The 22,763-nt window shown below is 27.9% G+C and overlaps 1 protein-coding gene across 1 annotated transcript; it reads right to left on the minus strand.

Moving 5' to 3' along the window:
* Nucleotides 1-1,991: 1,991 nt before the first annotated feature.
* LOC132918967 (fatty acid synthase-like) lies at nucleotides 1,992-21,257 on the minus strand. Its single transcript, XM_060980324.1, has 32 exons — nucleotides 20,955-21,257; nucleotides 18,218-18,370; nucleotides 16,794-16,964; nucleotides 16,431-16,631; nucleotides 16,090-16,328; nucleotides 15,767-16,000; nucleotides 15,380-15,589; nucleotides 15,169-15,303; nucleotides 14,873-15,103; nucleotides 13,424-13,843; nucleotides 13,061-13,362; nucleotides 12,366-12,510; nucleotides 12,156-12,266; nucleotides 11,872-11,980; nucleotides 11,484-11,759; nucleotides 10,978-11,148; nucleotides 10,080-10,240; nucleotides 9,452-9,598; nucleotides 9,128-9,370; nucleotides 8,814-9,004; nucleotides 8,543-8,743; nucleotides 7,717-7,975; nucleotides 7,443-7,622; nucleotides 7,168-7,360; nucleotides 6,897-7,089; nucleotides 6,697-6,815; nucleotides 6,376-6,632; nucleotides 5,389-5,671; nucleotides 4,586-4,875; nucleotides 2,761-2,991; nucleotides 2,436-2,663; nucleotides 1,992-2,297 (listed from the first exon to the last, which is right to left on the minus strand). The coding sequence occupies exons 1-32, from the start codon at nucleotides 21,094-21,096 to the stop codon at nucleotides 2,112-2,114; spliced, it is 6,612 nt and encodes a 2,203-aa protein (XP_060836307.1). The 5' UTR covers nucleotides 21,097-21,257; the 3' UTR covers nucleotides 1,992-2,111.
* Between the last annotated feature and the right edge of the window lie 1,506 nt (nucleotides 21,258-22,763).

The raw sequence follows: 22,763 nt of genomic DNA on the forward strand, positions 1-22,763 counted from the left end.
CGGATGAAAAAAGGTATTTATTTCTTGAGTACATTTTGCTTAGATTAGAATTATTATTAAATCAAACGAAAGAAAATAATTCAAGTACAATTAGTACATTCATTATTGGAATATACATTAAATGAAGTGCTGTACAAGTGGTGTACAGCTAAAAATATTAGCGTTGTAAATAATGCACATTTAAAAAGTTTCTTAGGTGAATATATTTATAGCTGATAATGAAATAATAATTTTTGCAAAGTCATGTTTACCGAAAGTCATTTGTAATATTTAAATGAGAGGTGAATCTTATTTTCAATTTTTTATGAAAAGATTTCATTAGACGAACGGGAAAAAATGAAAATGTATTGAATTTAAAAATAATAATATATTAAAGCCAACAATTTGAAATTATTTAACTTATTTTAAAGATTTGGTATATGTCCAGATTTGTTGGAAATGGGCCCGCGATATAATATGGAACAGCGATACTACTTCCAATCGAGCAGCAATTTAATTAATGCCTAAATGCCTTTTGAATTGCCAACGATAATTCCGGGAAAAATATAAAATCAATAAAAAATAATAATAATATTCTAAAAACTACTAATATTTACATATTATATATATTTATATAATTATCATATTATACAGCTCTTACTAAGGTATAGCTAAAATATTAGATTAATGTTATATTGTTTTGTAACTGTTTATAGACGAATCCATCTATTAATCTAATTTTTCTAGTAGTATTGGTGACCAATAAAAGCAGTTATTCAAAAACATTTACAGTAAAACTTGTTATAATTTCACTTTTAATTAAACTTACTAATTGTAATTAAAATATTGTCCTTGCTCTTATTGCATATTATTATCAATCATTAGTCTAAATGTTCATAACACAACATATTTAATATTCATCTTGTATTGAACGGATATCGGTTAGACAATTTAGTCTTACTATTGTTGGCAGTAACCTAGCTACTTTCCACTAGATTGGGTTGAAAAAAATATATCATGTAATAATGTATTGACAATTTATTCTAATTATGATACTCTTCTGCGCCTTATAAATATTGTCTTGCAAGACAATTGCATGTACACAAATATAATTATGACCTTATTGCATTGATTTGTAATTTTTTCGATATTTATTGTTCATCGTTATATTAGTATACGGTTATGCAATTGATTATCCTTGAAAAATGCAGTAAATAGATACATGTTATACAGTCAAATATTTAAACACATAATCAATTGGTTGGTATTTTAAATTTAGGAAATTAAAGCGTTCATTTTCAGTGATAAAACATTAAATTAAACATTGTTTGACAATTTAACACATTTTTAACATTTTAAGTACTTAAGAAGTTGTAATGATACCCATTTCTGTAAAAAATTAAAAAGTTTCGATTCACATATTTGCTAAAAAAAAAAAATTGGAGATCAATGATATTAGTTATTAGCAAGGTAAAATAAAATGTAAAAAATTTATTTTATTAGCATAATAGAAATAGAAATATATAATAGAATATCCTTAAAAATGTACGCTTATAACTTTTCTGCTCGAATCATTGTTTATGGTATACATTATACATTTATATATATTATACATAATGATTTATTATTGAATTTAAATTTTAACACATCCACATTACAGTAACTATTACTCAATGTTGATGTTGAGGTACAATCGACACCTGCTATTAGTAGTCAAGCGGTCATTACCTATACTTGTCATCTTTTATTTTTATTTTCATGCTTAAATAATATGTTATTAAAGATTTAATATTTTTATTATCTTATAAACAATTTACAATTTTTTTTTTTAGTTGGTCTAAGTGTATTCGGAAAATTATATTAAAAAAAAAAAAAAAAAAACATGACTTATTATTTTTTACTGTGAATCGTCGTAATGGTATGTATACATGTATAAAGTAAAATTTAGATGGATAAAATATATTTATATCAAGAAAGAATAAATAGCGAGGATTAAAAATAAATCTATTGACTTTAAAATATGAAATGCTTTATTTCGATAATAAATAAACAATATTAATAGTATATGCGTTTTTATCAAATTTTCTGACAAATAAGCATTGGTTATTTGAAAATAAAATATTAATAATTTGTTAACATACTAATGGAACATCGGTATTATAATAGTGCTGACTGTATTTGTCATTTAAAGACATCGTCGAACTGTGTGGGTAATCAAACGCTACGTTTTCATTGATCGTTTTGATAACATTTGCGTCTTTCAACATATTCCGACTATTTTCTTCAGCAATATGAATAACAGGCTGGTTAACACAAAACTAATGAAAAAAACAAATAAAACAAAGATTTCAAAAATACAACTTTAACTTGTAAAATTAACTGTACGATAAAAAATAATGACGCGCAACAATGAACTGGTTAATTATTATTATTTCAGTCATATTGAAGTTACTTACTTCATTTAACGCGTTCAGACTCATGTCGGATAGCTCGTTTGATACGAATACTTGGGGTATTGATAGTAGTTTATTGGGTAAAGGTTCTAGTTTAATCAATGTGTTTAGTTGCGTCTGTATCATGTTTAACGAGTTGCACACGTCATGAGTTTCCATGATCTTATTGGAGCGCAGAAGCTGGTTAATGTTCGTATCCCATTCATGTTGAGACGAAAATTTTTTGGCCATCTATAATTCGTTAAGATATAAAAAAATTAAATTAACCAAAAATAAGTAAACTATTTAAAAAAAAATGTATTAAGTAAGTTGTCGATCGAGTTTGTACCTCGCAGTCAATAGATAAGTATCTTGAAAGCAACGACGCGTTAATGCTGTCATTAAGAACAAGATTTTTGGTGGTCCAATTGAGAAGGGTGCTTGGTATTCCATTCAATAGTGACAACGATACCAAAATGCCTTCAGTTTCCAATATTTGAGCCATGACCAAAGCGACTGCGCCACCCCAAGACTCTCCGATCAAAGTGACTGCACGATGTTCGGTTATTTGTCTGAGTTTCTAAAACACACATCATTGCATAATCATAACAAGGTAAGGTGGTAAACCAAGGTTACTAATCCAAATATTTCCAAAAAAATTCTTATATAAATGTATATAAAAATATAAAAAAATATAATTAAATTATAAAACTGATATGAAAAAAATGCCTAGATAAATAACTAATTATATCATTTATTACGTTATAATTTAGTTTAAGTATATTTGAATTACAAAATATCAATAATAACGTTAAGAATTTGTTATTATATAATTAGCTTAATAAACTTATATTTAAAAAATAAAAATTCTCTATAAATACAATCAAAAATGGGTATTTAATATTAAGCTATGCATAATATGCGATTCGTGAAAGATATTATATGTGTATACAAAAAGTGTATATAATATATACATATATACAATGCACATGTTTAGGGATTGTACCTAGAAGGAAATAGCTCTTTTTCTAATGGTAAATCAATCACTTTAAGATAAGTCGTAGAGCTTTACATTTTCGTTGACTCCTAAAACCACACACTTTTGACAAAATACAGGAGAAAACAGCACACTTTTGGTAGGTTAAAACCGTGCACATTTAAAAGATTAAAACCGTACAATTCTTAAAACTGTTGTATCCAAAAACCGCACATTTATTATTTTGGCCACAAAAAGGTCGATAGAAAATAGTATTTTAAAATTCTATAATTTATTAATTATTATTTAAATAAATAAAAAATAAAAATAATGTAATAATAATAATCTAAATAAAAAAATGTATACAGGTAGTATTCAAATTTAAAAAAAAATTTAAGTTTGTTTGGCTAAAGTCATACTTTATAATTTGTAAATTTTTTAAAAATGTTAATTAATGTAAAAATATATAAAATTGTTAAGTATACAATTTTTAAAGTTTGATTGGCTGAAATGTATTACCGACATTTTTTAAAAACATGAAACGTGTACGTGTGATTATTGTATCGTATCGTATTATCTTATCTTATCTGTTATTTAGTAATACAAATAGTGTGAAGTTTTAATTACTATACGTTTGCGTTATTTTGTTAGGTCCGATAAAGTGTGCGGTTATTATCTATTGACCTTTTTGGAGTCGAAATCAAAAGTGTGTGGTTTTCGAATGCAATCTACAATTTGAGGCGCCTAACATTTTACGAGTTGTCAAAAAATTATTTAGCAGCTTTAAATGTGAAACTATAGTATAATCACATAATCATTAACAATTTTTTATTTCATCGTGGATAAATAGGATCACGACGAATAATGACTATCATGTCGATCTGAAATGCTTTAACAATGGTATGAAAGACAATATTTTGAGTTTTGACAACGTTAAATATCACCACAGTTATATTTCATTGGTCTAAATCAGGTTGCCGATAGCTAGCATATAGAAAACGCTTGTTGTCAAATGTTTTCTAACTAAGCAATGCAATTGATTTATATTTTTTGCTAGTAGACATGTAATATAATATTGTGTTTGATGTATAATATTCAAAATTGTACATGAGATAATTTTTCAGAGTTAATTAAAATAGGGTTATTCCCCCTCCCCTAAGGTTAGTATAGGACATTTTATCAGACTATAGAATCTCACTTTTACGAGAGCACTGGCCACGCTTTTAACTGATTCGAATTTGGATGGGTATCGGGCCTCGAACGTCGGGTAGCCCAGATTTCTGTACAGGTTTGTCATGTAATTAGGTTGGAAACCTGGCATAACGAATACTGGGTATGCTCCTTTAGCTTCGGCATATAACACGCTTTTAGTGGCCACTTCCACGAAGTTTGGATCACCGACAACGATGAATTTCGAGTTATATTCCAGCTCTTGAACGGTGCTTGGTAAAAACATGTTGTTTTGGTCAGATTGCAGAACTTTGGAATCTTAAATCGAAAATTAGGTAGGTAAATATATATTATATATGCATGTCTATATAATGATATTTGATAAATGATTTAAAAATTGTGTATGCTATTAAAATCTATAGATTTATTAATATATACAGTATGACTGTTGTGTACAAATTGTAAAATTAACTAAGAGTATAAAATAAGTAATAAATGTAACAAATAACGGCAAATAACGGTTGTGGCAATAACGAATAAAAGATAATATCACCGTACTATCGTATCCAGATTTTAAGATAAAATAACGTTAAATGATAATATATATCGAAATTAAATACACAAGATTATTAAGCTTATTGATTTTTATTGGCAGTTATAAGTTAACTTTACTGTTCTCAGATAATTTCATAGTAAGGTTAATTTTAAAACTATAGTTTTCTGGGTTAATTTATTTGAAAACATCTGTATTTATTATGTATTTTAACATGATTAATCTTTCAGTCATTTGGACTAGTCTCTGTCCGTTAATAAATAAATAAATGATCATACTTGTCCATTTATCAGGCACATGTTCAGAGCACACGACTACTGCGTTGGTGAGCGTGTTAGATTTCAGTATTAAATTCTCCAATATGGGTATGATTTTGCTGAGCTTGGGTTTGTCACCGTTTTGGGCCCACGACAGACACAACGCGTTGACGCCGATTGCCTTTAATCGTTCGCATGTCTTTGCACCACCGCAGAATAAGCACGCGAATAATGTTTTCTGATTGTGTTTTGTGACAATTTGACTCATCGCTATTTGCATGTTTTCGATTATTTTTTCATCCACCTTTATAACATAAACGTTTTAACAACATATTATTTAGCTTCACGTATTCTAGAGGAAATAATCAGTAACTGGTACGAATCCCATGCAAAAATAAATAAATTAGAAGTGTCCAAATTGCATGTTACCACTTAAAATTATTTGCGGAAACGCATGCTATGGACCTTGTAGGCTATATTATACATTACATTTTTACTTACCATAATTTTATTTATTTTAAATACTATCAACATTTTTTAAATAAAATCGAAAATATAGCGAATTGCTTTTGTCATTTTTAAATTTGCAGAAACGAAAAGCTAAATTTTATTTTATCCTACCATAGCTATTTTAAATACAATTATTCTTTTTCTAATTTAATCATATTACCTACTACATGGTGTTATAAGTAAATTATTATTTTTTTTTTAACTTAAAAACAAAATTCGTGTAATAGTTGGTTGAAAAATAAATAAATGTATTAAATTATTAAATAAAAAATATATTTATTTTGATTTATTTGTTTATTTTAGAAAAAAAAATGCCTATAGTTGTCAGTTGACTAATGACTATTTGAATACTCGTATAACTGTTGTTCAGTTAAATACACAAAATAAATAAATTCATGATAAGTTAACTGTTATATCATATAATTTAGATAGACCTTTTAAGAAATGATATGAAAATCGTACAATTTTTGTTTAACTTAAAATTTGAATATGACTTACACCGCTTACGAAAAATACTGCAGCTAATGGATATGTTTCAGTCGAACTGTTCAGTAAATCACAAGCCGCTTGTTCGGTGTCCAATAACGACTGTGATACCAATTGCACCGTAATTCCTTTATAACGATCAAGTAAAATGTTAAATTTTCGTGAAATTGTCGGCGTTAAGGAATATTTCTCCAAGCCTACGACTACTTTCAATGCACCTCTTTGCGCCAACCATTCCACCAGACATAACCAATCATTAGATTCGTCTCCTAAACATAATTTTGGTACATAGGTATAAAATTATTATAATATTAATAACAGATTTGGTTTTACCAATAACAAAATACACTTGGTCTGGATAACACTGGAATTGATGTATCATGTTTCCAGTATTGTTGGCTTTCTCCGTGGATATTACAACTCGTTTAAATTCGTTTTCTCGAGTCAATCTTCTACAACACGTTACAAAAACAAATAAGGACTCACGAATTGTACCATAAATATAATAACATTAATAATATTAGCTTTCTCACTCCAATGTCTCTAGAGCTTGAGTTCCCGTACACGCACCGGTCAGTACATATCGATCAAACGGTTTGATTGTGCCGTTTCGTAAGCCATGTTCAATCAAATGTTGAATGACCCGTTTCGTTTCTTCGCATTCAGCAATTACTCTGTCCATGCCCACAGAAAAGAACGATATGTTATTTAAAAATTTGTTCAAACCTTTGAAAACATACAAATAAATAGTTAAATTTAACACCCGTAAAAACATTTAAATACAATTATATTATATTGTTTTACCCATTTTATATTTCTTCTTCATATCGCTTTTGGTCAGTTGGAAAAATTTTCCATGTTTCGCAATTACTCGTATGGTAGCATAAAAATCTTCTCCCTCCAGACAGTTTATAATTACGTCCATCTTATTGTTCGCCATAAGGAATTTAATTTCGAAATTCTCTTTGTCGTAAATTATTACATTTTTATGTGGAAGCTATAATTCATACATATAGCAATTTGTTAAAACACCCAAACATGTATACATTTTCAAAACTCGTCAATGTATATGTACGTACCGATGGGAATCTCTGTTTTAGCAGTTCCATTTGTTTGGAATCCGAGACGGTGACAAATACTTGACATTTTTTTTCCAGACATACGTCTATGGCTGCCTGGCCTACAGGAGTTAATCCAGAATGTATCAGAACTAAATTGTCTTTGGTTATCTTACTAATTTCGATCAGTATGTAATACGCCTGTATGGGTCGGAATACAATATACAAACGGTTAAGTATTGCAGAAAAAAAAAATAATAATAATAATTTAATTATAAACAAATGTAATGTTTACCATTGAATATGGCACCGGAATGGTTGATGCTTCTTCGAGGGTCATGTTTTTAGGAACTGCCCAAGATAGAATAGGATCAACCGTGATATCAAAAACTGTCGGTGTGAATGGCGCAACGCCCATCATCAAAGAACCATTAGACGCCACTCCGGAGTACTCAATAGGTCCTAGTTCGTCGTACTCGACATTGTTGTTTTTCGTATCGATACTCGTATCTTGGGGATTCAGACCAATATACTTTACAGAAACGTTTTTCAATCTATAATCCGAATAAAACATATTAATTAATACTATAGTATTAATAAATTAATACAATAGTCAATAACAATAATCAATCGAATAAAATGTCTCATTAAATTAATTGTATAAACATTCAACATGTTTTATAGTTTATATAATCAAATTTGATCTAATGTTCTATTATACAAATTATTGTAGATTTCGACTTTTATAGAATCACCGAACGTTCACTATAAATAACGTTATTTCCAAATAATTAAAAAAAAATTTAACACATTGTTCGAAATAAATCTACTCTAATACAAGTATTACCAAACAATTTTAATAAAGATATGATAAGTTTTTTTTACATAGCAGACAGTATTATACATTGATATTTAAAATGATTTAAAAGTAGCATTATTATATTAGCTGTATAATAAAGTTGCAATTTTAAATAATTTAAATAATAATGGGAGTAGATTATAATTTTTGCATCAACACTTTTCATTAAAAAAATATACACCATATGTTTGCAATAAATAATGAATATGATTAAAAATATATCAAACAATTATTTACATTTATTATGCAATTCAAAACTTACGATATATTAGTTAAGTTAGCAAGAAGTGTTTTTTTTATTGATGTTTGAGTATTAATAACATTTATGAATTCGAATTCCTTATACGTAACCCATCGGCCATTTTGGTAGACGTTCACTAGTAAGTCTTTGGAAAGTTGTTTTGAATAAAATGGATTATTTGTACTAAATCCAGGAACAGAATTGTCCAGCATGAAGAAAAACCTTAAAAACACCGATGTTTCTATAAGTATTTTACTTAATGTGTATAAATACAAATTTACCATTTTCTTACCGAATATTTTTTATTTCATTCGTTTTTTTCACCAGCGATAGTATTCCATCTACCGGTTGAATTTTAGACACTAAGTAAATAGTTTTATTTAAAGATTTCAAATTGGATAATAAATTTTGAATTTGATCACAACAATTTATATTTTCTGAAGTTAATCTGTGTATGATAACATCACTATCGATTTCTATAACCTGCAAAAATAATTAATTTAAATATTAATAATTATATTTTTTTTCTATCGATCGTGTATTTTTATTATTTTAACTTTGTGGAGGTGCAAATATTTTTATTATACAACACATTGCGAGAAATACCTTTTTTATTAAAGACAAATAGTTATCTCCGAATTGTTGTTGCAGCACTATCGTAAAATCACTACTGTCAGATATAGGACTGTTTGAAGATACGATTAAGTGAACACGACTTTTATCTTTCATTAAAATCTTAGCATGCGACAATTTGTCGTGTTGAGTTAATATGATATATTGTGAATTTTCTGACCCACTATTTAGTTGCTCCTTGTTGACATCGTTTTCTATCATCATCAAAGCGGAACCCTAAAAATCAATATTTTAATATTTAACAATAACCGAAACTAATGTATTTGTTAAAATTTTATTAAATTCTAGTCACTGTACTTTGGTTTTTATAATATGATCGGAGTAGTTGCCCATCTCGACGTCTTGACTATCGTACACGGAATACATGAAAACATTTTCAAAATCGTCACTCTGTCGGAATTCAAGCACTATATCCATACACGTGTCAATAAAATCGATCGGTGTCTGCAAATACATTTAAGCAATATTAGTTTAATATGTTGTATGTGATTTCATTTATCCAATAGTCGGATGAGCAATTCATGCTAAGTCTAAACAACTGTCATATTTTACACAATTACTTAAGTATTATATTATTTTATTATATTCAATAAAATAATGTTTGATCTATAAAGACGGCGAAAACCCATTTTATTAAATTTAAATATTTTGTCGATGGCATTAGGTTATTTATTATAGTTACAATGCTTTTTTAAATAATAAAATCATTTATCCAGTGGTAATATAACGACTATTATTTCCAATCAAAGAAAAAATATAGAACAGAGAAAATTAATATATTTTTTTGATATCCATACATTTTTATTAGTTAATGTATTTTTAATTAAAATGATCAATTTTTTTGGGAACGTAGTAAATTTTTTATTTTATCTCCCTTTAGTCTTGCCTTGATAATAACATATTGTAGCACGTTAATATAGCTCACTTTCATACTAGGATTGGATAAATCGACCAAACCCTGTTCTCTAAGCTGGAACGTTGTCTTCACCAACGGATCCAATGGTAATACTTCGAAACAAGGTAAAGAAATCTTGATTCCTTTGCACGTAACTTCGTTGGTAAATATATTGTACTGCGCAGCAAAATCTGCATTAACATATAAAAATAACTATTAAATATTCATAAATAAATTTAATATAGAATCCCTTAAATATTTTTCTTACAATAATTTAAAATAGTTGAATAATAATTTTTTAGGCATTTCATGCTAAAATGTAGTATAAAACCTATTCACACCCTTCTACGGTACGGTGGTATTAATTTCTTATTAATTAACAGCTAGTAATATACAATATTATTATTATATACCTAGGTATTATTGTGATTATTTTTTAGAAAAAATAGTTTAGTCTACAGTATTTCTAATAGAAAATAAATTCTAAATAGCAATAATATTCTATTATACCAACTCAATTAATAAGTACACACGTTATCTACTATATATATCACTAGGTATATCAGAGTTACTTTATTTGTTTTTATTTTTGTACTTGTACGAAAAATAGAAATATTTCAAAAACATTTTTTTCACTTATAAAGCTTATTGGTGTATACTAATGAGCAAGAAATCAATATGAATTCAACATTATCGTAATATGATATTTAAACATAATAATATCGTATTATCGTTAATATTTTATGTATATTTAATAGAAATAATATTAAAGAATATTTTGTTATGTAAACCTATTTATCATGCACTATGTAGTGAAACAATAAAATTATAGTTTATACCTAGGTATTTGATTATAATATTAAGAATATACTTATACGGCTATAGGCCTTTAATAACTAAACTTTGAAACAGTTTTCATTAAATTTACCTATTGGTTCTAAACTTCCCGCTAACACAGATGGATCGATGCATATTTCTTGGATCGAAACAGGAACCACGAGCTCTCCGCGTTTCTCCACATGATGCACTGTTGCCAGCTGCAGCATGGCGTCCAGATAATGTATCCAATTATTGTCCCACGATACATCTGCTTCCAGTCCTGTAGAACGAATTCAAAATAAATCACCAGATCGTTTTTGGGATGCCAATCGTATGAGTGAACTAATATTCATGTGTATACGACTGATAGCCCAGAAATTAAGTATATGCTTGGTACCAGTACTTAATAGGAATAAAAATGGTTTTTTTTATTTTGTAATAATGCAATTAAAACCGAAACTTAAGAATTTAAGCTAAAATATTAAAAGAAAAAAATAACCGTTAAAATATTTCAAACTGAAGTTTTAATATCGGTTTCAAACTTCAAACTCTGGTAGTTTTTGGTATCTACTTAGTATACATATTAAAATAATATTATGTTTATTTTGCACATACTATCTTCGTATATGTCTGCGTGCCGAATCGTTTTAAAAACGTCACCAACAATGAAACCAAACTGTTCGAGGCTTGAGTATACCTCGTTGTGACTCAGTGATACTACACGGGGATAGCTATCGCTGCCGTTGCTTTCCCCGTGTAGTACTGTTGCGTCTTTGTTGAATTTTAGACGGTCGAATACAAATATATATCCGGATAATACAATTATATTGTTTAAGCACACTTCAAAGCGCCCAGTTCCACTCTGTATTGCCGTACATAAATCACCGGATTCTAAAACAAAACCACCATCAGAAAACCAAAATAAATAACTTGCGTAATATATTGTATTTGTGGTTTAGGAACAAAAGCTAATCACTCTAAATACTGCATAAATCTTACTTACGAATTTTGTTTATCACGACGTGTTGATGATACTGAACATCTTGAAAGACAACGGGTAAGTTAATGTTGGATTCATCACTCAATTTATTAAACGATTCCCAGGTGTAAAACTAAAAAAAATGGATACGGTGTAAGTGATCGTTTTATAATATAAGACATAGTTTGAGAGTAAACTTAGTATATTTTAGTATTTGTAGGGCCTAGAAAATATAGGTAGGTACTCATCTTTACAATAATTTTTAGATTTTAGTTATATATATATATATATATAAATTATAAACTTACTAATAATGCGGAGAGCGGAAGAACATGACGGCCGTGTATTTCATATTCTTCGACTGAACTGTTTGTAGAAGGTGATAGCGAAATAAGTCTTTCACCTTTATTCTTTTTTATCTATAATTTTTATAATTTTGATGTTGAATCTGGTTTTTTTTCATATAAATTTATATTTTTAAAATATATATTTTTTTTATTGAATATTGTTATACGTACCAGTATTGTCACATCGATGGCTGGCCATATTTCTTCATGATTCCATGACAATAATGTATGCAATGGTGGAGTACCACTAGATACTGGATAACTTACAGGGTTATATAACATTTCAATGTTTGGATTCAACCCATTACAATACATCCTAAAAAAATGTTTTTTAATTTATATTTTTTAACCATCAATTTAGATTGGTAGATCTTAAAAAAACTCAATTTCGACATAAAGGAACTTAAGTTTTCATTTCCAATAGTCGTGTTAATTAATTCGTTTTTAATATACATTCAATAATTAATATGTTATTTAGAAATGATGTAAACAACAATATTATAGTAAATACATTTTATTATCTAACGTAAAAAAAACCATAATATTGTATAATACAGTTTGTACAAGGCTTAAATTTTAAATAGGCTTATATTTAAATTTTAAATTTTAAGCCTTTAAACATAAACTAATATACCTAGATATCATTCAGTCACTAATCTTAAACAATTTATTATTATACTTTGCAGTAATAACCAAACTGAAAAAATAGTCCTAGTGTCCTACTTCTACTGAACTCCTACTATGATATAAAACGTATAAATATTATATTATTATCTTTTAAAATCAATGACGTTTTATAAAAATCAATAAATAAAATAAGTGATGAAATAAGCGACTTGAATCATAGGCGTTTGATGTTTACTTACTTTCCGATAGCTGTCAACAAAAATCTAACGGAATCTCCAAATACTTTTTGAGTCAACGGGATGTGGACCAAATCAACGAATGATTTTTTAAGTATGGCCTGGAGAAGACCATGTGGTGCGATCTCAATAACAACGGCATTATTTGGTATGTGCGTACACGTTTCCTCAAACAGAACGGGACTCAGTAGGTTGTTAGTATGATATTCCGCGGAACAGTATCGAGCCAAATCCGTATTCCACTTCGACTCTGGTACAGAAGTACTGAGCCATCGCGACGATCTCGGTTTCGGATTCGGTAAAATCTGAAAATCCGATAAAAATCGTTTCAATGAAAACCCGAAAACCGTCGCGTTTAAAACGCACTTTAGACAGATATTCGAGCAGAGTCGGAGCCGCCGGCTGTATGTACCGGCTGTGGAACGAAATATTCGAAACGTTGACCATCTTTGCGAAAACTTTTTCCGATTTGAGCTTCTCGACGAACTCCTTCACACTCGCGGTGGGTCCGGATATTGTGCAGCTCTCCTTCGAGTTGTGACACGCCACATCTATATCAGATGGTAACCTGTTCTTGATGGACTGATAACCAAGACCTATAGCCGCCATCATGCCGTCTGGAAGTTTTGTGTCCACAGAGGCCCGACCCCGGGCGTACGCGGCCATTATCATCTCTTCAGCGGTGAAACAACCGTCTGCATAAGCGCACCCCAGCTCACCGACGGAATGTCCGATCATACCATCTGGTTCAATGTCCAGCGCCTTCAATATGTCTACCAAACCAATCTATAATAAACACCAACAACCGTCAAGTTTAGTTAACATTATTTAGTGTTATTAATTTATTATTGTTGTTGGTGCATGTGTCGAATCGTCGGGCTAAACCGACCAACGACGCCAACGTATAAAATTCGAAAACGCGTTTTTAATTTAAATTTTTTGATAAATGAGTAATATATTAATTATTTATTTGAGCTAATAGATAGAAACTAAAAATATACCTAATATATACATACAAATCAAATTACTTACATACAGCTGTGACTAAAAATAATTTAAATTAATGGAACAAGTCAATACTACCTAATAGTAATGAAATAGATTAGCGAATTACACGTAAGAGGACATTGAAAAAACTTGTAATAATATCGGAAGGAATTCCATGAACTTTAACTAATTGATTTTAATATTCTACGAATGACTTGAGCCATAAAATAAAAGGTTTTTCAAACCTAATTCATTCAAAACTATAATGTTTATATAACGAATGTTTCGAATACTTTAGCAAAATTGATAAAGACTACATAAATGTGGGAATGATCATTGACAGCGTATATTACAACGGTTCTCAACTTGGGTAGCGCCCCCCCCCCCCAAGGAAGGGTGAAATTTAAAAAAAAAATTAACAACGTTATATTTGATTATTGATTTTCATTTATATTAATCCAACAACCAACATTAAAGGCATGATGTATATTGTACATATTAAATATTAAAGTATATAAATATATTTATAAACATAATTTAATTTCTGTATGGTGAGGAAAATCATGACATTATAAAATAGTATGAAAGAAGGTATTTACTTCAAAAGATTGAGGACCCTTGGTATATTATGTATATTATGTATTCATTGAAAATCATGTTAAATATTAATAAAGAGATGAAAATTCAAAAAAAAAATGTTTTGATGATTAAATTGATTTTATATATAAGATACAGTTTATCTATTGCAGAATAAAAATCGTAACTTAATAAATTTTAGTTTTTAACTAGGTATTTAGATTTTTGGAAAATTGTTCACTGTTTACATACCTGAATTGCAGATATTCCGACGAATGAGTTCAAGATGTTGTCAAACAACGTCGTATCGAGGCTCGTTATAATATTTACTATATCGATGCCAAACGGCCGCAAGACCGTATCACACTTTTCAATCGCTTGGGCGAAAATTGGTATTCGTAACAGCTGTGTGCCCATACTTAACCATTGTGACCCCATACCAGAGAACACAAACCACACTTGAGGTTTTTCATTCGTAATCGGCTAACAAACACATAAATATTAAGTAGGTAGAGAAAAAAAGGGATATTAAGTTCAAGTTTGCTTACGTAAACGTCTTTTTCTCTCCATGGGCCCGGCGTGGGAATGATGAAGAAACTTCTGGAGAAATGTGCACTTATATTTTTGGAGAACACTTTATGCAGCAACGATGTGTATTCTTCATCGACATTATAACTCTCAATCTATAAACCAAAATAAAATATTCATGTGACATTAGTAGTAAATTATCTAAAGTTTAAATATCTAATAAAATCATACCATTTTTATTGTTTTCCTGACTCCAGCATCATTACGTCCAGAAACAAGAATTAATCTTGGTAAATCATCATCAAACATTTCATCTTTTGCATATATTTTCGTCTTTTTTTTGTTATACCTTTTCATAATAATATGACCATAGTTTCCTGTTCTACCAAAAATATTTAAACCTACGTAATCACCATTTAACGGAGTCTTTTCTGTGACAACCTGAAATTTTAAACAGACTATTTTATTTATAAAATATTATTTTTTATTTTTGTCACTCTAACCGATTATTTTACTGAAATTCTTTTAAAATTTGAATGACATATAATACAATTTTCATGTAATTTTATGTGCTATATATTAATAAATTAAATATATCAATTAAATTTAACTAGGTACCTGTAATTTTCCAGATGTAAGAGCATCTGATTCACTATTTGGTGCAGTATAATTTATATTAGGAGGTATAAAACCAGTGTCCATTGCTATGATCGATTTCACTATCGAAACAAGACCAGCTGAAGCATCAGTGTGACCTAAATTGCTTTTTACTGAACCGATCTTCAAGGGTTCTTTTCGATGGGGAGGACAAAATATATCTTTTATTATATCTAACTCCATTGCATCTACATTCTAAATTTAATATAATATTATATTGAATTATTAATGTGCATTTTTAATGAATATATCATTAAAGATAAGAGATAATACATTTTAAATACCTTAATAGCACATCCGTCAGCTTCAATATACGCTACGTTAGCGGGATCTATTCCTGCTTCTTCGTATGCTTTCATTATAATTTGTTTATAATGTTCACTAGAGTAATTGGTAAATACTCCTCTGAGGTCTCCGTACTGTTCCATTTTTACATTCATTATCGTGCCATACGATCGTTTTGCATCCAACGAGTTTTGTAGTAAAATGGCCACGCACGATTCGGACCTGTTGAAACCATCAGCTAAGGAAAAAAAAGAAAAGACCAATTGTTATTAAACCATAATATTAACGTAGGTACTGATTTCATCATAACCGGTAATATACGTGAATATATTATACTCACCATCTTCGCTAAACGACCTAGTCTCTATTCCATCGTTTAGAACTCCTAAACCTTTTAACTGAAGTGATAAATTTGGTCTTTGCACTAGATTACAACCTCCAATTATCGCGGTTCTGATGTGGCCTTTTTCGATCATGTGTTTAGCCATTACAATTGCGTCCACGCCGCCAGTAAATGACGAAAATATCGTGAAACTAGGACCTATATTATATGAAACAGTAAACCGTTTTAATCTCTATTGGCCTAAATTTATTCCCATTACCCACACTAGACAATGTATATTTACATATTAGATCGGTTGAATAAAACAATAATTAAATAATAACTGGTAGATACGCATTCGAAAGAAAATTGAATACTCACCGTTCAAATTTAAAACATAAGAAAGTCTGTTGGCTTGCATGGCCTTGTTGTGGCCAACTATAGCAAATCCTAATTTCGATTCGTCAAACATCGCAATTGTGTCGGTTTCGCTACCCGAAGAGCATGTGAATACTGCCGTATTTGTGTCGTATAAATCTCCCGGATTTATACCTAAAAAATGTATTTATAATTATCATTAATAAACACACTATATTAGTTGTTATAAATAATATCCGGAAAAATTATATAGAATATAATCACGATTTAATTTTTATTATATTATCCAAAGTTGTGAATTTTTATCGATTTTATATCAAAAACACTGGGTACCGTTGATATATAAGAAATAAAAACTGTAGTGTTTTGTTTTTATGTAAGCAATATTGCATTGTTGAACATATATAAGACCATATTCAGATTTGACATAGCCATTTTGCTTATTTACAAATATTCAAGATTTAATCATACTTGAATTTAGATATGAGCAGAGAGTGATTTTATAGAAAAATTTAGTATTTAGTTAATATTTTGGTAGGACAACAGTTAAAAATTCAATTTGTGTGAATAACAAAAAAAAAATTTAGATAACCGTTTTTCTATAAAATAAGAGTATTTTGTCATTAAACATGACAATGTAACAGTATAATATTTATGTTAAATCATTACGTACGAATTCAAAATACAACTATTTTGAATAAAGATGGTCTATCAGCAATTCAGCATATATATATATAACTATAACTATAACAGCATACTGTAACTTAATAACTTAGTATAATATAATTATTGTATGATATACGTATTATGTATATTAGTACTAAAATAATTTATTTTACATTCAGCAATATGATAAGTTGAATTATTTTATGCAGAAAATATTGAATTTTAAAATTTAATTTTATCTATAATACTCAATAATATTATGCATTAACATTTTTAAATATCAACGAATAAATAATAATGCTTTAAAACAATAAAAAAAAGATTAAACCCGTTATTTTTGGTTGTTTAAATAAGTATTTCGTCTAAATTTAAAATTTAAATATTTATAAAAAAATGTGATTACTTATATATTTTTAGATTATTTGGTTTTTATAAATTGTTAACTACAAAATAATTATAAAATTTCTATCAATATTTTAATTACAACTACTTATAAAAATCGTGTCTGTATATCTTTAATGTTTTTAAAAAGCTATAAAAACAATTTGTAGGGAATCTTGTACTATAATTTGCATATTATTTTGTAGTTGAAAATTAATATAATATTTAATTTTAATAGATTTAAGTCTTAAAATAAATAACAATATAATTTAAAAACGAATACAATTAAAATTCTTGTTTCTATTAATTACTAAATAATATTATTATATTGTTACATAATATGTTTTGTTTATATTATAACGTAATGGTATAAAGCTAACCTGCGTCGATAATAGCTTCCACGGATCTCTCCAAATTCAACTTAATTACAGTCTCAGAACATTCACATAATTTTCCGTGCATGTTGAAGAAGACGTTGTCAAATCGATTAATAGACTTCACCTTGCCTACTCCAGATTTTACTCCATACTCATCTGAAAACAAAACCAATCAAATATTTTCAAATGTTCTGTGGAGTAGGGACAATATTTTTATGTTTAGACTATTCTTAATTTAATGTTTGTCATACCTACTAAAATACATTGAATATACTTAGATAGTATAGGTATTTATAACATTTACAAATCCATCACTTTGTCACAATAAGAATAAAAAAATATATACATAAAAAGACTATTTTAATGTTGTTACTTGTCAATACCTACATAAATGTACAAAGGTATACAGGAATGTTATATATTATTAAATATTTATATATCTAAATTCTATATATTATTCTATAATAGGATTCTATTGCCGGGTTTCATGAACAATTGCTAAAAACTTAAGGAATCAATATATTGAGCTAATGATCTTAAAAATGATTTGATGATGCATGATTTGTGAATCAAATTGTATTTAATCATTAAAGTAGTCAATTTTTCATACAACCCAGCATATAATGAATTCTGTTTATTGCACAATATTAGTAGTATTACATATATAAAAACTATGAAATATACTGTACATAACTAGATATCTTCATTTTTCAAATTTTTCTGAAGACATAAAACTTTTTAAAAATTGGTTAATTGACTATAAATTAAAAATATGCTATCATTAATAATAAGATACATGAACTGAATCTGTTTTTTTTAATTATTTAGTATAGATTTTGTATACGCGATACAAATTGACACAAGTTTTAATAACTATTTATTACATATTTGCATTATTACATTTTTAATAGTTTTAATAACAACTTAAGACCAATTATTCTCATTTGGAATATATCTGAGTATGTTATTATAAACAAATGCTAAGAAGTAAAAACACATACCTATTCTGATTTTATTCTACAGCTGGTAGTATTTAATTTTTTTTTCATTTGTTTACTATCGGGATCGATGGTATTAATTATAATAAAACGGAATTCTCGGTAACTATGGTTGTAATTAAAAAATCCCGTATACCGCGGTATTCTAAATTACCAAAAAAAAACAGATAGAGGTATTAACCAATACTGATTTTTACATATAAACTATAATCACCACCAAATCTAGAAATTAACATTTCAATAGCTGATAACTAAAATGTTTGTAAGTTAAATAACTATAATAATGTTATTTATGATGTATAAATATGTATTTTAAATATTTTAATATTATTAAGTTATTTTATACTATTTAAAAACTTATATTTTTTGCCTAATAATTATACTGGATAAAATACAAAACGCTAATATAAATGTTATTATCAATAAACATCACATCCAGAGGTTGGTTTTTTAATAAAAATTAAAACAAATATGTAAAATATTATGTGATCGAGAATATTCCCAATTAAGGTACGTACATTTGTTGTGATATATTCTACGTTTATATGCATCAGTTAATGCGAATTAACTCAACGCACATTAAATTAATTCGCATAAGAGAAAGGGTTTATATGCACCTAAAATATCAAGATTAGATGTTGAATAAAATTATAAGTTAATGCGAATGTTTTTTAGTCCATGCTTTTTACTTTGGATTCCATGACCAAAATAACTATAATTTTACATTTTAAAATTCCCGCTAAAATATTAATTCACATTAAAGCGTTTACATGCATTTCTTAATCCCGGAGTAAGAGTTAATTCTATTTGACGAATCGAATTAAATAATAAATGCGCATCAGCTTAATGCGAATTAAAAATGCGTTTATATCCACCTAGCTCTCGGACTAACTCAATGCGCATTTAGTTAATGCGCATCAACTGATGCATATAAACGTAGTAACAGTTCCATCTCCTAAGTTAATGATAGAATGTAGCTAATTGTTTTACCGGTTAATTAGAATATTTTTTGCTGAATAATAAATTCGAAAAAATATAAAATTAATATACGTATATGTGTATACAATTATAAAGGTATACCAAATTAATTAATTTCGGTTTATACATTAACAAAAAATTATCCTAAGGTAAATAATTGTTTAAGAGAGAATGAGGTTATATAAAGGGTCACCTTAACGATAAATCAAATACCTGTAAAAAATTATAACAAATTTACATATTATATAAACTTATACAACTAGTTTGAGTAAAAAAACTAATTTTGTGTACATATTGCCATATTGGATTATATTACACTAAAATAAAATAAATAAAAAAACCGTAAAAGTTTAAGTAGTTTAACCTTTTATTGATGTTGAAATTTTTGATTTTTTAAAGTGAAATGTGAGAAAAATTGTTTACGCATTTTTGAAGATTAAAAAATCACATGGTAAATTGTGTTAAATTTATGATTATGATATCATTATTTACTAATCCAAAGTATTAGCGTAATCCCAAACATAATGTAGAAATATTAGTGACCGGTGTCTGGTATTACTACTGGCCAGTTAACTGGTATTTCCCCATTCCCCCTATAGCTAATTACAATATTTACGATTCATTAAGCATTAAAAAATAATAGTAATAACAACAGAACGAGAAAAAAATCTACATTTTAGATACAGACTTATAAAGTTCTGCGTTAACCAATACTAGTCATGCAACTCATAAAAACAACATAAATATCCATCGTATTATCTCACCTAATGGCCAACGTCTCGAATCTAACGTAACCCCGTTTTGCTTATTGAAAAGCAGATCTTTTAATTCTTCCACATTGTCACTTTCGGGGAATACTCCGGCCACACCCGAAATGACGACTTCCACCTTATTTGTTTCCGCCATAACGGAGGTAGAAGTAACTAAACGGCGTTTAATGTTCGTTTAAGAGAATATCGAATTTGGATTTTAAACGAATTTCACTACGATCAACAGTCATCGGTTTAACGTATCAGTCGAAAATCTAACCACAGTGTAACGAGTACCAGCAAAATAATAATGACAGGATTGCTGCCGTTAGTCATTTGGTTTTATGATAATCGATGATAATTTTATTCATGGCTGTATAATGTACACTATAAGTGTAATCAGTATTCACTGTGTAATAATAAATTAATAGTCATCGGGGAAAAAATGTATGATTTAGTCATCAAGCGCTTCCGTTATCGGAAAAACGTCTTGTACTGTACACAGTCTTAAATCACTATTCACCTGTATACCTGAACATACGTAGAATGAAATTTTTACTGTGTGATGATATGTTTTTTTATATGCATATATAATGTTTATAGACATATAAGTATATGGGTGAATCTTTTGTCGAAGAACACTAATTATATCAAAACTAATTATAGTTTAGAAAATATATTTTTTTACATATTTTCAAGTCATTACAAAACAAAATATGCGAACGATACAACGAAACAATTAAAATATTTAAAAACATATTATTACTTAACCTTTCCAAAAAATTACCCTGAAACTATAAACTAATAAATCACGAACATGCGTAAAAATATATTTTTCTTATTTATCTTTGAATAGTTGATTTTACATACGTAAATAAAAATTACATTTCTACGAAATAACAAAAATATATTATGCAAATTTTTTCAAATGTACCGTTATCATTAATGTATGCATTTATAGGCACCATAAACTTTTTTCTATGAATTCTTTTCTAACTTAACCCCTTGAAATACAAACACTAAAAAATATTTATAAATATATGAAAAAAACATACACATCCGGAACTCTTGATATAAGTATATAAAGCGACAAGCATGGACGAATGGAGTGAAGTGGCACAGGAGTACTTACCGTGTTGTTCCATTACTTCCACTACTCCGCTTATCAAAACTTTACACAGGCAAGCCCAAATACTTGGTTGTGGACCCCTATCAATGAACAAAAAAGATATTTTCTATTTGTACATTACACATTTATAATATTGACTATATTTTTAAATGCTTAAGCCCGTAAGGCATAACTATATAATCACTATAAAGAAAAAATATCAGTAAAATAATATAACAATTGATTAAATATTCATAATGTGTAAAATGATTCGATGATATTATACTATCTTTAAATTTAAAAATTATAACACTAAAATGATACCTTTATAATACAATTAAATAGTTTGAACACGTTGTTATTATTTTAATTAATAAAAATAAATGTACCCATTTAATAATTTAATATTATCAATGTTTTCCACATTTTAACTTTTAAATTGCCTTTATTATTTTTCTTTTTTTTATATATATAATAATAAGTGTTTATTTTTTTAGTGTTATTTCAGTGGCATTATGTATAGCAATATTGTATGTAAGTACTAACATATTAATTAATTAAAAACAGGTAAAAAAAATGGGTACCGATGTACATTGTTCGATACAAGTACCTACATTGAGTCTGACTAGGTATCGAGTAAATTTACTGTATAGGTATGTTAAATATAATTATGATGTATCATTTGAAATATTAAAAAAAGCGATTCCGAACAGAGA

The sequence above is a fragment of the Rhopalosiphum padi genome, chromosome 1 (genome assembly GCF_020882245.1).
Source record: "Rhopalosiphum padi isolate XX-2018 chromosome 1, ASM2088224v1, whole genome shotgun sequence".
Taxonomy (NCBI): Eukaryota; Metazoa; Arthropoda; class Insecta; order Hemiptera; family Aphididae; genus Rhopalosiphum; species Rhopalosiphum padi.

What these genes read in the sequence shown, in the direction of transcription:
- LOC132918967 (XM_060980324.1), bottom strand. Translation starts at nt 21,096, where the DNA reads ATGGCGGAAACAAATAAGGTGGAAGTCGTCATTTCGGGTGTGGCCGGA. An exon ending in GCTAACTTAACTAATATATC is followed by an intron (nt 7,976 to 8,542) that starts GTAAGTTTTGAA and finishes TTCGGATTATAG; the next exon opens with ATTGAAAAACGTTTCTGTAA. An exon ending in TAAAACAGAGATTCCCATCG is followed by an intron (nt 7,361 to 7,442) that starts GTACGTACATAT and finishes TATGAATTATAG; the next exon opens with CTTCCACATAAAAATGTAAT.